General features: G+C 40.1%; 1 protein-coding gene across 1 annotated transcript; it reads left to right on the forward strand.

Moving 5' to 3' along the window:
* Positions 1 to 16,709: 16,709 nt before the first annotated feature.
* LOC139474107 (probable serine/threonine-protein kinase DDB_G0291918) lies at positions 16,710 to 18,116 on the forward strand. Its single transcript, XM_071256976.1, has 3 exons — positions 16,710 to 16,714; positions 17,391 to 17,843; positions 18,074 to 18,116. Exons 1-3 carry the CDS (start codon positions 16,710 to 16,712, stop codon positions 18,114 to 18,116), a joined length of 501 nt encoding a protein of 166 aa, XP_071113077.1.
* Positions 18,117 to 18,373: the final 257 nt, after the last annotated feature.

An 18,373-nucleotide genomic window follows, 5' to 3' on the forward strand; every position in this document is an offset into this window, starting at 1 on the left:
AGTCATTTTGACTAAAAAAATCTGCCCAGATTGATTAAGACGATCAAAAGGGCCTACAATCATCACAACATATTATTATGTAGGATTAGAAGCCAAACAACATAGACATGTACTTTTCAACGTAACATTTTCAGTCTCTTGGTGATGATATTAAACATCAAAATGTTTGGAGTTCGTTATTATAATAATACAGATGGAAATGGTTTTTTTCAGTCACTTTGAAAAAACCCTGAATATTTAGACGTTTAATAAATTTGAAAATGTTACACATTTTGACAGTAAAAAAATATACATACTATAAAAAAAACAATGCTCAGGTGAAATATTTACTTAGTTTTGCAAGTCAAAAATAGTGTAAACGAAAATCGCAAAATTGCCAAGCAAGTGACTTATCAAAACTTCGTCACCACCGATGCTACCCACAAAGATACCTACATTTCCTTATTATCTCGAAAACAGTATTTCATTTTGTTGATCAATGTGACCATACGCCCTTATTACTACCCATAAAAGTGACTAATGCGCTTACGAATGGCGCAGCAGAGGTCGCGAACTAGTCTAGATTTCTGCTATACATCCAGGTACTCACTGGGAAAAAAACAATAACAAAGGCAACAACCAGTCCCTGGGAATTGCGTTAGATCAGTGCACCTTTAAATAGCCTGTTCATTTTGATTTACGGTCACCCACAGGAAATTCACCGCAACACAATATTCCAGTGCAATCTCATTTTAAAATCAGATCTCAGTGCTCGCAACCGCTAGAACTAATCGCAATCGCTAGAATATATGATATTGCATTCTAGCGCGTGTATGTATTCTAGCGCCAAAGTGTAGTAATGTAGTAAAACAACTTTAAAATATTTGACAGTAAGATAATTCCATTATTGTGTTATGGTGCTGACATTTTTGGGGAACTTCATTCAAAAACTTCATAGAAAGTATGCAACCTTATTCCGCAAAACCTTTCTCAGATTTAATAAGAAATACCCCTAATAACATGGTTCTTCTTGGTCCTCTTCAATATATTTAATATACCTAAGAGCAATAAAAAAATCGACTCCTTAATTCACCATAACAACAAAAGACTACATATCAGGCTTACGTCATGCTAAAATCTCTTGATGAGTGAGTGAGTGAGTGAGTGAGTGAGTGAGTTGGGTTTAACGCCGCTTTTAACAGTATTCCAGTTATATCACGGCTTGTCAGCTTAATGTGGGAGGAAAGCCCGAAGTGATGCAGGTCTCAGACGTTTACCACTTTGGTGAAACCGACGAACACGGGAATGGTGCTGACAAACCTAGAAACATAATCGGAGCGAACGGGGTTTCGAACCCAAGATCATAAGTTTCTGGCGTGCCCAAGGGACACAACTCTGCACAGCGATCAGGCATCCCATGCATTATTGTTTTGCAGATCGATGTATTGGCGGCTACTCCGATTTGAATTTAAAAAAAATGAAAACCGAAAGACAAATCAAAATATTCAACAAAATATAAATCCAATAGTTTCTAGGTAACTTGGAGCAGTGTAGACTGATACTGAGGGCAGGGGAGGACAACAATGTCACATTGGCCACTCGCGGAAGCAGTGTTGACGTCCTAAAAAAACAAGAATAAAAGGAGTACTGACATTATTGAAAAGATCCTTTAAAGAAGTTGAATGATAATATTCATCCCTTGTGAGAGAAAAATCTACACAGTCAAGCAAAACATGCTTGACCGTGATTCTCTCATCACAAGGGATACAGAATGGAGGATCTTCAGCTTTTAACAAATATTCGTGCGTATAACGAGAATGGCCAATACGACATCGTCGCATACTGACCTCTTCAAATCTGGACTGACAACCCAAGTAAGTGTAACCATTTTGGTAACCGATGGTCTGTTTTATTGCATGTAGCGTATTTACACCTACTTGGGTGTCCCACTTCTTTTGCATTAGATCACGAATGTAAGATCTAATCACAGGTTTAAAGTCAGTGTGTGGGATCAGAGGTGGTGTCACAGATTTGTTTAGTGCTGTTTTTGCAGCAGCATTGGTCATTGTGTTACCAATGATATCAACATGGCATGGTAACCAACAAATTTCAACTTAGTCTCTTGAATTTCAACTTAGTACTCGTATCTTGAAGTTTCAACTTAATATGTTGAAATTTCAACCTCTGTAGCTTGAAATTTCAAGAAAGTATCTTGAAATTTGAACTTAGTATCTTGAAATTTCAAGATAGTATCGAAAAAAATTAAAATACAAATGGCCCTAAAAGGCTTCCGTATTATCTTGAAAGTTAATGTTAGCAGCAGAAACGACAGATTTAATTTTTATTCCAAGTGGTGGAACAAGAGATGTTTTCCTATTTTAAATATTTTCGTAAAGAGGATTAAATACGCAATTAAAAGCTGGATTTGACTGATTAGGATATAATTTAGTGACGTATTGTAAAGATAGTTTCAGACGGCGTTGTTAGATAGAAGGCTCATCCGCCTCAACAGACATACTTGGAATAGGTGAAGTCCGAAAGGCTCCAAGGCAAAGCCTCAGTGCTTGGTGATGGATAGTATCTAGTTTTTGTAAATTACTTTTGCAGGCTCCACCATAGACGACGGAGCCGTAATCAAGTTTTGAACTGATCAATGACCCGTATAAGTGTAAGAGGGTTGTCTGATCCCCTCGCCACTTTGAATTAGATACAACTTTCAACAAATCGAGTGCCTTCAGATATTTCGCTTTAAGTGATTTACTATGTAGTAAGAAAGTCAAATGGCTATCAAAGATGAGTCCCAAGAATTTTGCCTCCTTTACAACTTTGATAGGGGTGCCATTCAAAAATAGTTCAGGTACAGACTATTTATTTTAATACTAAATAAAGTGACAGGCAAAATACTGCCTTGTGGGTCAGACAGGGTTGTACCCACTCGGACTTGAAATTGCCTGTCTGTTAAAAAGGGAGATATAAAATGAGGTTAACGACCTCTCAAGCCCAAATCATGTAAATCCTTTAAAATGCCATGCTTACAGGTAGTATCATATGCTTTCTCAAGATAAAAGAAAATTGATACTAGGTGTTGTTTAAATACAATAGCATTTTTAACAAAGGATTCTAACCGTACTAAATGATCAATAGTACTTCTATTTTTCCGGAAACCACACTGAATATTTGTGAGAAGGTAATTGGTTTCGAGATACCAAACTAATCTATTATTCACCATTCGTCCCATGGTTTTGCAAACATAACTAGTTAACGATGTAGGGCGATAATTTGATGGATCTGTATGATCCCGGCCAGGTTTTGGGATAGGGACTACAATGGCATTATGCCACGAAGGAGGAAAATTCCCTGAAGTCCATATTTGGTCAAAAATATCTAAAAGTGTCTCAAGGCATGATTGAGGCAAATGCGTCAATAACTGATAGTGGATATTATCATCCCTTGCTGCAGTTTCATGAGCTTGCTCAAGAGCGGTATGTAGCTCATGCAATGCGATGACTTCATTGTAATCTTCACCATTGTTAGAATCAAAATTAACTTTTTTCTTTTCCTGTTGTTTCTGATATCTCATAATTTGATGATGAAGAATGTTTTGCAAGAGTTTCGCCAAGTTTATTCACAATATCAATTTTATCAGTTATAAATTTGTAACTGTGTTTCAGATAGTGTACAGACGATTTGGAACCTTTGCCTTTTATTCTTTTAACCATGTACCATACCTTGGTGCCCGTGACATGGGTGCCCGTGAATTAATATTGGAGACATAGTTCCTTCAAGATTGTCGCTTATTTTGTTTACAAGCACGTCGTGCTTTAGCATTAGTAATTTTAACATTATTCAAATTATGAACAGTAGGGTGTTTGCGGAAATACTTTTCCGCTTTCTTCCTACACTTTCTTGCTTGTTTGCAGTCGTTATTAAACCATGGTTTACGAATATGAGGATTTGCAGAGGACTTAGGAATTGTTTGGCCAGCACTATGATTCAGTTTAGCTGAAAACAACTGTATGGGTACATTTCTGAAATTGTCAGGCTTTATTTTTTCCGTACAAAAATTTCATACAAAGATAAATTTGCCTTTGTAAAAGTCCACCGTGGTGAAGATGGGTCATCAACTGGTTTTACAGCTTTTGGAACAGTAGGAAAGTGATCACTTCTACAACGGTCGTCATGTACGGACCATCTGAATCTGTAAAGGACAGATCAAGTGCAGAATAAGTTCCGGTGACAGGATGTAAATATGTGCTTGAATCGTCATTAAATATACATAAGTTGTTATCAGATTCATAATCTTCAATGACAATTTCGATTTGCAACAGATAAAAGACTCCTGTTAGTGTTCAAATGGTTTAATTTGCCATACTGACTTCAGAAAATGCGTGATTTCATAAAAAAAACCATGAACATGCCATAATGTTAATTTACAAATGAATAGCGTGTGTGTCCACCTCTGGTTGCGATGTAAGCAACACATCTTCGTCTCATGGAATGGACCAGGCGTCGCACAAAGTCCTGTGGGATATCTGTCTATATCTGCTGGAGCATGTTTCGAAGTTCCTGGAGTGTCTGTGGAACACGTGGTTGACGTAGAAGGCGCCGATCCATCTCATCCCACATGTGCTCGATTGGTGAGAGATCAGGGGAGCGAGCCGGCCAGAGGATGACATTCACATTGTTTTGTTGAAGAGAATCCTGAACAAGTTGATCAATATGAGGCCTGGCGTTGTCATGTTGAAAGGTAATACCTGGGCCATGACGACGCAAAAACGGTAGAACAACAGGGCCGATGATCTCGTCGCGGTAGCGCTGTCCATTGAGATTTACCTCTACCACTATCAAACGGGTCCTCTGTCTTGCTGTAATCTCACCCCATACCATAACGCTACCCCCACGAACCAATCTTCTTCCATGACACAATGATTGACGTAACGTTCACCTCGACGTCGGTACACTCGAATCCGTCCATCGCTGTGACTGAGGTGAAAACGAGATTTGTCAGTGAATAGAACTTGTTTCCACTGCATGGCTGTCCAGCGTAGACGCTGTCTGCACCACTGTAGACGTATTTGACGGTGGTTCCCTGTCAAAATGGGACGTCTGGCGGGTCTTCTGGCGACAATCCCTGCACATCTGAGACGGCGAGGTACGGTTTGTGAAGATATTCGTTGAAGGCCAGGGATGCTTCTTGCAGTCACTGTTTCAGGCTGGAATTTCGTAATTGTGTTGTTCGAATCCAATTGTCTTGTCGATTATTGGTTACGCGTGGCCTGCCACTCCAAGGATGGTCTCTGACTCCATTCGTCTGTTGCGAACGTTGCCATAAACACCAAATGGTGTTTCTGTGGACGTTACATTGTCTTGCAACATCACGTTGACTCGATCCTGCTTCAAGCATAACGATGGCTCGCAGACGCTCATTTTCGGACAGGCGAGGCATTTCGTAATGTTGAATACTTGCGTTATATTGCTGTTTTTCTGACTGGTTGTTGTCAGCACGATGCTAAACAATGCATATAGAATTCCGTTAACGCACATGTTTTCATACTCATTCTTGAGTAGTGAAATGCATGGGGCTTGCATAAAAGTCAACGTTTGCATGGAATGCATGCTTTTCTGTAGCAGTAGCGTTTTTGTGACTTGAATCCATACATTTACATGTACAATATCGAAAACCAAACTTTACTTGTTTGAAAAATACACTAAAATATTGGTCTCACAGGGACTTTTGTTCCTGTATATATATTGTTGAGTATATATCTAAAGTGGGCATGGCGTGACCAGCTGATTGATAGAATCGGGCCAATTCTACCACCCGTCTAGGTGAAGTCAGGGTCAAAGTGGTGTGTTGGGCAAAGGAACACTGTTCCTGGTTCCAATGCCCTCAACCACCAGAATCCCTTCCTCCACCGACACAGGGGAGCAACCCACGGCAACCAGGTTGCCCAATTTAGTCGCCTCGTATGACAAGCAGTGGGGTGCTGAGGACACATTCTACCGCCGGTCCACACAGGGGAAGAGCTATTGGCGTTACCCAGCACTCACAACGGGGAGGCTGCTCTTCACGAGTGTCACACGGGGGAAGAGCTATTAGCGTTACCCAGCACTCACCACGGGGAGGCTGCTCTTCACGAGTGCCACACGGGGGAAGAGCTATTGGCGTTACCCAGCACTCACAACGGGGAGGCTGCTCTTCACGAGTGCCACACGGGGGAAGAGCTATTAGCGTTACCCAGCACTCACCACGGGGAGGCTGCTCTTCACGAGTGCCACACGGGGGAAGAGCTATTAGCGTTACCCAGCACTCACAACGGGGAGGCTGCTCTTCACGAGTGCCGCCAACATGAAGTCCTGTCCTGTATGAAAACTGAGTCACAGATATTGCAACTGAAACACAACAACAATATGTCGTATCTGGAAGCCAAAAAACAAGTAACTAACCAGTTACCATCACCGATTACCTCTTTATGATGCAGTGTCTAGCTCTGTTTCCACTTCATCAATCGAATGTCAAACTGAGTTGCCACGTGGGTTCACTCTGATCAACCAGTAGAAACAACATCCATCATTCAGCCCATTACCAGTTATTGAAAAAACAGGTAATGTATATATGACAAAGACAGAAAGAAAAACCCTAAATAGACAACATCTTAAGACATCCTCTCCTTCAGAGGTGCCTGTTCATAACTCATTTGGACCTTTGGATATGAGGGTAACTCCGTCTTCACAGGCCAGTGCTAGCAGTTTATCTTCTTCACGCTCGCGTCTAAGGTCATCTATTGAGCTGCCATGACTCAAATGCCTCATTTGATGCAGTGGATTTGCAGAGGACTGAGGAAAAATTGAGGATAGAATTGCTAGTTCAGGACTTTAAACCATCAGCACTGTGTCTCCAAGAGACATATCTTAAGTATAACGATGTATTTGATTTAAGGCAATATAATTGCTATCATTCGTTTTCACCTGCAAGTAATAAAACTACTGGAGGTTCTACTATATTGATCAGGCAAGACAACTCTGAATCCCCACGGGGTTTGAATATTACATTGTGGAAATCATTTTAAAACAAAAAAACACCTTCTTGTAATTTTTATCCGCATCTAATTTTACAATCTTAATTTTCAAGCACAACATTAGCAAAAATGAGTTGATTGATAAATGTGCTCTTTAACAAAATACATGTTTTTGTAGATATTTTTACAATATTCCCTCAAAATTACATGAGCATAGCAGTTATCGTTTTTGTCTGAAGCAGCATCTGGTGTTGATGCCACTCCATCCCTTCGAGGGGCGGTCGGGTAGCCTAGTGGTTAAAGCGTTCGCTCGTCACGCCGAAGACCTGGGTTCGATTCGCGACATGGGTACTAATGTGTGAAGCCCATTTCTGGTGTCCCCCGCCGCGATATTGCTGGAATATTGCTAAAAGCGGCGTAAAACCATACTCACTCACTCACTCATTTGGCTTGTGTCCAAATGGCACGGGTTTGTCACAAATAAGTCATACGGCATTCAACATGGATTATGTCCGCCATTTGCGTTAACTGTCACACATCATGTAACACATTTTTATATTCGTGTTTCCGTTGTCGTTCATCGTATAAAAGCACGTTGTTTTTTATTCTTGTTCCGCGTATAATGTTCTGCTGATACCAATTCGGAGAAAAGGAATTTGGCATTAATATTGACTGTTTGGTTGATACATGTTATCGTATCCCAATTCCGTGGATTGATGCTCATGATGTCAACCACTGGGTTGTCTGGTACAGACTGGAATATTTACAGACCGCCGTCATACAGCTTGAATATTGCGGAGTGTGGCGTTAAACAACAAACTAGAAAACTCTCTCCATTGTAGTCATAGATGTGGGAGGAAAGCTTGAAATGATGCAGGTCGGACACGTTGGGCACTGGTGAAACCAGTCAGAAGGAGCGTGGTGCCCACAAGTTGGGATCCGGGATTCAGACCCACGATCAGGGATCCAGGCACGACAAAGGGATGTGGCAGCAAATTGCGGCGCCACCAGGTAACAACTTGACAACATAGCTTATTAAAACTTTATTAAAAACAAATGTACAAAGTAATCACACATTTAAACAGACACGTTTTCTTACAATATCTTACAATGAGAGAAACATGATGTTTCACTCGACACATGAAATATCCTCTATATATTACCAACGTCACCCCATGTGTTTTTTGTTTTATGAATAGTGGAGACATCATCTCAGTTCCAATAACAGATTGACTACGTCAGAGACTGACGTCATAAACAAGGAATGGCGTCAATATTAATTAAATGCAAGCCATGGCTTGATATGACGTGACGTTGCTATGGTACGCTTCGCAAACAATGAAAAAAATGTGACAATGTAATGACGTAGACAATTAGCATGAAAAGGAATTACTGAAAATAATTGCACCAGTACCCTTGCCCCCATGACTGATATGCTATACAACCGTTTGGTATCATTATTTGCCTAATGATCTATGACAGGGCTGTAGTATGGTTGTTGTTGGTATGTTGTTTAATGACACAATCAGCAATATTCCAGCTTTATGGCGGCGGTCTATTAATAATTGAGTCTGTACCAGACAATCCAGCGATCGACATCATGAACATCGATCCACGCAATTGGGATACGATAACATGCATCAACCTTGTCGCTGAGCCTGACCACCCGATCCCGTTAGTCGCCTCATACTACAAGCATTGCTCGTTAGGAAGGGTTGCTGAAGACCTATTCTAACCCCGGTTCTTCACGGGTCCTGTGGTATGGAAGCCTATTAATGCCAAGGTGTAAAATATAGCAACAACATATATAATATCTACGGGGAAGAAGGAATTGTCTGCTATCGAATTATTGCACAGTTTTACAACCGTAATAATGAGAGGAGAGTACAAAATGTTCTCCCAACTACAAACAAACAACAAAAGGTCATTCCTAACACTATTAGCGGAGTTATTTATCAACCATAACATGATTGAAGGCGAAGAAACACTCGGATGTTGATTGTCATGATTTCTCCATTACAGAAAGTAGGCCAAATGAGGTAAAACGTGAATATGAGAGAATGCGAATTGTCCAAACTATAAAAAATATTTCAAACCCGTCATCATCCAATGAAGCACTGAAGGTACAATTCTGAACTTTCTCTGTTTATATTTTAGTGATGATAGTTTGACAATTTGAAATGATCTGATATGTTCTAAAAATATGGAAAAGGCCAAATGAAATAAACATGCTGCCAAACATTTAATTAACAGTACTTAAGTCATCAGCTACACATAAACGTTGGTATACACGAGTGTCAAACTAGGGTCGCAACTTCGCAAGACAAAATCACTGAGTAACGATACGTATATATACTACTCAAAAGAAGTTAAGGATCACCTGATTCTTTCATATGTCATGCCATGACAGATTAACATTACCAGTATGAAAGACTCGGGTGATCCCTAACTTCTTTTGAGTAGAATATAATATATGATATCGCATTCGTAGATGAAAGTGGTTCAACTGGTATACAATCAATACTACAGACATAAACTGCAGCGACCGAGCATTCTTACACTCACCATAGATTAGAGCGGTGATGGTTGCAGTAGACGGGTCCGGTAGACGGATGTGGTAGACGGTTCCGGTAGACGGATGTGGTAGACGGTTGCAGTAGACGGGTCCGGTAGACGGGTGCGGTAGACGGGTGCGGTAGACGGGGTAAAGCGTGGACAAGGATGCCTGTTCAAGTACAAATTGTGATCAGATGTAATTTCTCACACACAGGAACACGAACCTAGAACTGAACTGACCAGAGGAGTGTTCTGTAAATGAAAGAGACAGATAGGGAGTTTTGTACTTCTTAAGAAAGTTGTTAGGAACACTCTGTCAATGCGAGGATCTTGTGATTTTTAAGCATCAAATAAGCGCAGTTTAAAACTTACATTGTCACTTATTTCTGTTCAACTTCCATCCACGTCAGACAGATAGGAAGTTTTGTACTTCTTAAGAAAGTTGTTAGGAACACTCTGTCAATGCGAGGATCTTGTGATTTTTAAGCATCAAATAAGCGCAGTTTAAAACTTACATTGTCACATATTTCTGTTCAACTTCCATCCACGTCAGTGGTAGACTGATACTTCCAACATCCTACCACAGCACCGCACATGTGTAGGAATATCCTGCTTTAACTCATAGCATCACACATGTTAACTGAAATATTTTGTTGATGTGACGTTTTAACCAGCGATTACAATCTTTCACAACAATCCCCTTAATGACGACGGTTGGTCAAATACAATCACCCTAGAAAATGCCTGATACAGCCGAATACAAATAATGTCGGAAATGCATGCACTTATATAACAACTGTTCAAGGGAAATACACAGTAGGAATTCAATATTATACATTAAGAATTAATCCCTACAGTATAAATGTAGAGTTTTACCCACTGCATCTGAGGAGGTAACACCAGATGGCATGGACGTGAAGGAGGAATGACTCGATGACCAATGGACTGTTGGCGGCGAGACCAATGGCAGCTAGTGGATGAGGTTAAGGCTGGTGGAAACTGGATAGACGGCAACTACGCCTGGCAACTGTTAAGGTGACTGAGGCTGCGTTCTGGTCCTCTGAAACGGCACCTGAAGTGATAAGGAGATTGTTCACTGCCTTTTTCATATATGTTAACGACAAACACCGGGATAGGAACATCTATTTCTTGCCAACGTACACACTTATCTACGAACACCAACTTTAGAAACTATAACTTTGTTCACGGTGAGACTATGGATAGCTGAAGAGATTTTCTGTCTTGGTAAGTCGGGATTAGTTTGGTAACAGAGACTGATCAATGTAGGCTAAGTGTATGTCGGGTGAGGTACCTGAGGCAGGTGGCAAGTGGGGCTGGTGGCTGGTGGCAACTGAGGCTGGACATTACCTTCAGAAATAAAATAATGTTTGAAAATCTTGTTTTTAATTCCCAGAAATATTAAGAAGGACTGCTTGACTCGTTTGTTATTTCAGCATATGTCAGACAAACCAGCTATTCAAAGAATTTCCTTTCCACATCATTTGACAAAAGTGACTGGACAGAAGGACTGTGCGCGAAAACGCAGCATTAAAAACAGTGCGCCAAAACGCACCCAAACGAACATTCAATGGACATGAAAATGTTGTGCTTCACGTGCAAGAGGCACTTAACATGTTACGATAACTGTGGTTTTTCAGTTCAATTTAGCAAAAGTTGTCAGGTTGCAACATGTGCGTATAGTTTAGTTCCAAGACGGGAATTTAACTGAGTTCACATATAAAAAGTTAACTTATCCACAATTAGTGGAGAAACATTGTTCATTATAGAAAATAGTGTAATTGATTAAATACGTTAAAAGTATGAACTTGTTTCAACAGTTTATTGTTTTGAATTTAAGAGTTATCTTTACTCCAGTGACCATCCTCATTGTGTGTCAACATGTGTCATTGTGATTGGAAGATTTCTATATTCTAAAGATGGTCTAATATCATATACTTGACGGTGTATGGAATTGGAGTTTCTGTGACATCTAAGGGAGGTAGAGTCACCATTGCATGTGGAATGGTGAGGGGGTGAATGTTGTAGAACGCCGCAGTCCGCAATATTACAGCTAACATTTGACTGACAAGGGAACAGTGGTCGATGGGATGGTAGAATGATCAACGTGAGTACAATCACACATGTGTTTATTTGTTTGTTGTTTAACGCCGCGCTCAGCAATATTCAAGCTATATGACGGCGGTCAATGACATGTATCAGCCAAGTCAGCGAGCCTGACCACCCGATCTCGTTAGTCGCCTCTTACGGCAAGCATAGTCGCCTTTTACGGCAAGCATAGTCGCATCATCATTTGTCAACTAGTGTCTTAGGCTGTAGGTGCAATCGAGTGTCGTCTCTAGATGTTTCCAGTCTCCATTGTGTATATAAAGTATCCAGTTAAATTGCAGGGATCAAGCGTTCATATACTCACCATAGACTAGAGCTGAGGTGTGGTAGACGGTGTAGTGTACAGCTGTGGTAGACGGTGTAGTGTACAGCTGTGGTAGACGGTGTAGTGTAAGGCTGTGGTAGACGGTGTAGTGTATAGCTGTGGTAGACGGTGTAGAGTATAGCTGTGGTAGACGGTGTAGAGTACAGCTGTGGTAGACGGTGTAGTGTAAGGCTGTGGTAGACGGTGTAGTGTACAGCTGTGGTAGACGGTGTAGTGTATAGCTGTGGTAGACGGTGTAGTGTACAGCTGGGGAAGCGTGCCTGTACAAGTACAGATTGTAATCGGATGTAAATTCTCACACACAGGAACACAAACTTAGAACTGAATTGACAAAAGGGGTGTCGAGTAAACGAAAAGATCAGTAGGAAGTCTTGTAGGAAGAGTCTTTCTGTAGAATTTAGAATTTAACTTATGAACGCGGTGTTCTATAAGCCTGGGGAGTTCTGAATGTCTTAAGACAGTTGTTTCGAACAGCCTGTCTATAAAATAAGTTACACTTTTTAACCATCAAATAAGCGCAGTTTGAAACTTACCTTGTCATTTGTAGTTATGTTCAACAAACATCCACCTTCGTTGTAGACTGATACTGCCAATATTCTACCATAGCACCGCAAATGATTAGGAACAGACGCCTTCAACTCGTCTTATCAAAAATACAAACTGAAATATTTTGTTGAGGTGACGTTTTAATTATTTGTAATTTGATACGTTGTCGGGCATACAATTAAAATCTGACACGATCATTGCAATCCGCGTATAAAAATCTTTCACAATCCCCTTACTGAAGACGTTGACCAAAAACAATGACCCTAGAAAATGCTTGTGAATACAACCGAGTCATTGTTCAACTAGAAAGTGTTAGCGGGTGTTTCAGGTAGAAATGTGAAACATGAAACATGAAACATGAAACACCCCTCAATACCTGAGAGCTGCCGAGTCATCAGGAGGTACACATTGACACCATCAGGGACTTGTAAGTGGACGATAGTGTCTGAATCAGGACGTTGTACCAAGTTTTAAACACGTACTTGGGTTGTCAGTCCAGATTTAAAGAGGTTATTATGCGACGATGCCATATTGGCCATTGCCGTTACACCCATGAATATTTGTTGAAAGGTGAGGCTCCTCCGTTCTCCATCCCTTGTGATGAAAGAATCACCGTCAAGCATAATCTTGCTTGACTGTGTTGATTTTTCCATCACAAAGGATAAATATTTCCCGGTCAAATCTATAAATGATCTTTTTAATACTATAAGTACTCATTTAGTTATTGGTTTTTTAAAAGAAATAGAATTGACTCATAAATTGTTAATGTTTTGTGTATAATATTTTTTTAAAATTAGTAGAATTAATTTATATCTGAGATTGTAAGTGGCTGTATCCTTGAAGGGGGTTCAAGTACAGTAAAATTATTGTCCCCCTGAGAGGATATCGTAAGTCCATATCATTCAAAGAATACTTACATCTACTACGCTTTTAAACGTAGCATATTTGTAATTTTAATTGTGGCTAAAATTAGGTACAACCGCCAGAGACGGAAGGGATGGTGTAAATCCTGCTGGGGTCCATGCAGGTTGCAAAGGTACTGTAAGTCCCCATGGTCCCCAATGTGGTGATCTACCTTCGGTAGCTGGCGATTTATAGCCCGTTTTTATCATGTTATTGTAATGTATAGTTCTCTTTTTTATGATTCCATACTAGTTTTATATCTCTTTCTGTGATAAATCTAGTGTTTTTACTGTCCTTCGTTGGCAATTTTTGTTATACGTTTAATAGTATTTATTATATCAAACCCTTGATAGTCACGATATGGCTGAAATATTGCCGATGTGACTTAAAATTTAATTTTAACTCTCACTCACTCACTCAATTTTACCAAGATACACGCTAATCTACTTCTACAAGCATCTACCACCAACAATTTCCGAAACAGATCAATCTTATCTGTAAATCCCCAAAATTTCATAATTTAAAGAGAGGTTGCCTCAGTGCAGGAGAGTACTTGAGCTAATTACTGTAAACATATGTGGAGGTATATCCATAGCGGAGATATATCCATAGCTGAGGTATATCCATAGCTGAGGTATATCCATAGCGGAGATATATCCATAGCTGAGGTATATCCATAGCTGAGGTATATCCATAGCGGAGATATATCCATAGCTGAGGTATATCCATAGCTGAGGTATATCCATAGCTGAGGTATATCCATAGCGGAGATATATCCATAGCTGAGGTATATCCATAGCTGAGGTATATCCATAGCGGAGATATATCCATAGCTGAGGTATATCCATAGCTGAGGTATATCCATAGCTGAGGTATATCCATAGCGGAGATATATCCATAGCTGAGGTATATCCATAGCTGAGGTATATCCATAGCTGAGGTATATCCATAGCGGAGATATATCCATAGCTGAGGTATATCCATAGCTGAGGTATATCCATAGCTGAGGTATATCCATAGCGGAGGTATATCCATGGCGGAGGTATATTCATGGCGGAGGTATATTAATGGTGGAGGTATATTCATGGTGGAGGTATATTCATAGTGGAGGTATATCCATAGTGGACACAACAGCTTGATGTGTGTTGGTAAACGCCATAATCAGCAATATTCCAGCTTTATGGCGGCGGTCTGTAATTTGACGTTTTCCAATTCGGTGACTCCCACCAGCATATGGTATAGTGCTGCCAACCTAGAAACCTAATCGGTGCGAACCGGGATTCGAACCCACAATCATAGGTTTCTGGTGTGCCCACGGGACGCACGCCATCACAAAGGAAGCATGCAAACGCCTTCTGTTGGATTCCGCTGGACCAGTTGGAATAAATAACGCTTCGTTCACCCACGTTTCTGGTTGCTGTTCTCTGTGCAGTGTTAAAAGATAAACCTACATGTAAACACTATGCGTCTATAACATTTGATATTTAACAGTTTATGTCACTGGTCATGAAATATTATCTTAACATATCTCACTAAATCTTTATATTAAAATACGATATTTTCAATTGTTTTAATTGAGCACCCCGTTGAAAATTACATAAACAAAAAATAAGTATTAAGTGATAATTAAGTTCCAAACACACATTCAGAGTAAAGTTCTAAATACCAGGCACAAGATAGTAACAACAAGAGTTTGCCACTAACGTGGCTATATCCCCCGCCCCTGTTACAGAATTTATGACATAATTAAATCTAAACAAACCCTAACCTTTTTCAACCAAAGTGGAACTTGTCATGGAAATTGTAAAAAAAGAAGAGCTTGGAACCTAAGTCTATGTTGCTGCCATGGAAACGTATAAAAATACAAATTTCTAAAATTTCTAGATAGCAAAAGGCACCAGTTCAGCATGTACCTGACAAACCTGCAAAGTTTGATGAACGGTTTATGAGTTATGCTTCGGATACGAGTGAGTGAGTTTATGCTTTACGTCACATCGGCAATATTTCAGCCATATCGTGACGAGAAATTTCATTTATTAATACATATGTCTTAACTAAAATAAAACTTGTCATCGATGGACAGTAAAATAACTAGAATATAACAGATTAATATTTAAAACTAGCATACAACAATAAAAGATATCACTATATATGACGGTACAATATAAAAAAGGGCTATATATCGCCAGCAGCTGAAGGCTGAAGACTTACATTACTTTTGCTACCTGCATGGGACCCCAGCCGGATTTACATCATCCCTTCCGCTGTTGGCGATTAATAACAAATCTAGCCAGAATAAATGAACATAAATACTACGTCTAAAAACGAGCAGAAATAAACATACTTTGAAAGACGTGGTCTTACATACCCTCTTAGGGGGACAATAATTTTACACTACTTTAACCCCCTTCGAGGATATAGCCACTAACAATCTCAGTTACTGAATAAGTCTACCAATTATAAAAGTTATTTATTTATTTACAAAATAAAACAATCAAAATTTATGTAGTAATTCGATTTCCTTTAAAGATACATGATACTTTGAAATACGTATCCCTTGTGATGGAAAAGCTCCGGAAACGAAACGTGACGGACCGACGGACGGACGGACGAACGGAGCCCGTCTCTATATCCCCCGCAAACTTTGTTGGGCGGGGTATAATTAAATATATATATAACAGAGAGAGTGTATTGTTATTTCGGAAACGAATTTGACACTTCAGTGCCTCCACACGCTCCTTCTTTGACGATATTGATTCAAACGGTTGTCCACTTCATTGTGGGACTGCCACAGTCCATGTATCATAATTGACTCTTGGTTGGCATCATGTTTACTTTGCTGTCTTTTAAGTTTACGAGCAACATCCTCTTGTTTGCGTTTGAGGGCATCCTGCTTTTGTTGCTGAATAATTAATTTGCGATGTTTTAATTGGGCGAGGGATGTTTTTTTAAGTTTTGAGGCATGGTTGAGGACATTCTGTTGGGAATCATGTGATAGAGTGGCTATCCACTCATTAACTCTGTTGTCATTGAAAATGATGTGTGATTCCTGAGTGTAAACGGATGAAGATGGTTTGTTGTACTTTATGTGATCCAACTGACCAAATACAGATTCTGGGAGTTTGTTGTGTTTTAAAGATGACGTGCAATGTGGATGTGATTGTGAAGTTTTGTTCCATCGAATGCCACCAGGGAGCTGATCTGCCAGAAGGCGCTGTAGAAGTGATGTGATGTCTGGTATGATATTCTCCAAGATGAGGTGGGTGGTGACGTCATTATGGCATGACGTTGTGAGGGCTTCAAGCACTGAATCCGATTTATCTGTGGGTTTCTTCTCGTATGGAAGAACCTCGAACCTCTCATAAAACTTGGGATGTCCAGTGACTTGGGCCGGTTGATAAGTGTGTCATATGAAATATTCATATCTAGGATTGTCCTATCCTTGGCCTCAAGAATACGCGAAAATGGTTTCGTCAGCAACTTATCCAAGAGACCAATATCATGTCTGGTTCTACAGGTAGTATATGAGTATATCAAACCTGAGCTCTCCTTTGAGAAATTTAGAAGTTGTAATCACATATTCCCAGTAGGAATATTGTTGGATGCAGCGTTACATAACATTCAAAGTATGTATCCAATTTCATAAATTGTTCTATGAATATTTATGTAATGTTAATTTTATCTGTACTACCGAGTGTGGCTTTGAGTAAATAAATGAATTTGAATCTGAAGATGTTTTCCTTGAAATTGCGGTTTGCCTTAATCAAGTAAACTAATTCTTTTTGAAATGTCAGGATTATCACTACACCAGAAAGTGTAACTCAGACTCAAATATTCGTCACAAAAGCCAACCCACTCACTCAAAGTATAAAAAAGTTTAAAGGTATCTTATAATGATGATATACGTGTTTCTCAATGGGTATTTTTTCTCACAGACGCAGGCACAAAATAATATTCAAGACCAACTGCGCAGACAGAGAACACTCAACCAGCAACGGCAAAGACTGCAGCAACAGCACCAACAACAGAGACAACAGTAACGCAGAGAGAGACTGCAGCGACTTGCGAGGGAACGACAACAGCAGCAACAGCAGCAGCAACAACAGCAACAGACAACAGGAACAAAGAGAGAGACAGCAGCGATTTGCGAGGGGAAGACAACAGCAGCAACAGCACCAACAGAGACAACAGGAACAAAGAGAGAGAGACAGCAGCGACTTGCGAGGGAACGACAACAGCAGCAACAGCACCAACAGAGACAACAGGAACAAAGAGAGAGACAGCAGCGACTTGCGAGGGAACGACAACAGCAGCAGCAGCAGCAGCAGCAACAACAGAAGCCCTACCAGGATCTGTTGCGCGTTTTGGACGAGGCACAGGGGACTTAGGTAAGATTTTATTTCATCTATTATAAATTGGGACCGACTTGCAATATTCCTTAGACATTCCAGAAACTAGGTTTGTCAGCACCATATCATGTGCTCGAGGGTTTCATCAAAGTGGTAAGCGTGCATCGTCAATCACTGAGCTTGCTCCAACAAAGTATTCCTGGTAAGTGGGACTGTTGAAACCTTGGCTACAGTAAAGGTGTGAGGTGTATTGTTTTCTTTTATTGCAGAGAAGAGGCCGTGTGCGCAAGCCGGCAGGAATGGTGCAAATGACGCTAGGAGGAGGAATGACAAGTAAGTTCTTTTTGTTTGTTTTGTTTTAATTCAATTCAGTATATGATATTACAGAGTAGTACATTGAGTAGCGCGTCATGTGGTATATTTATTAGATGGAGGTTACATACCTATACAGCAGACAGCAAGTTGGGTACAGATGGGTTGTCACACAGAACTTATGTTATTCTATGTGTAAAGCCCATTCTAGTCCTCAGCCCTGATATCAGCCGAATAATGCTATACAGGCACAATGC

The sequence above is a fragment of the Haliotis cracherodii genome, unplaced genomic scaffold, assembly GCF_022045235.1.
Source record: "Haliotis cracherodii isolate W230 unplaced genomic scaffold, xgHalCrac1.p SCAF_3, whole genome shotgun sequence".
In the NCBI taxonomy this organism is placed as follows: domain Eukaryota; kingdom Metazoa; phylum Mollusca; class Gastropoda; order Lepetellida; family Haliotidae; genus Haliotis; species Haliotis cracherodii.

Coding starts and splice junctions, on each gene's coding strand:
- LOC139474107 (XM_071256976.1), top strand. Junction 17,844..18,073: donor ACGAGGCACAGGGGACTTAG/GTAAGATTTTAT, acceptor CTTTTATTGCAG/AGAAGAGGCCGTGTGCGCAA.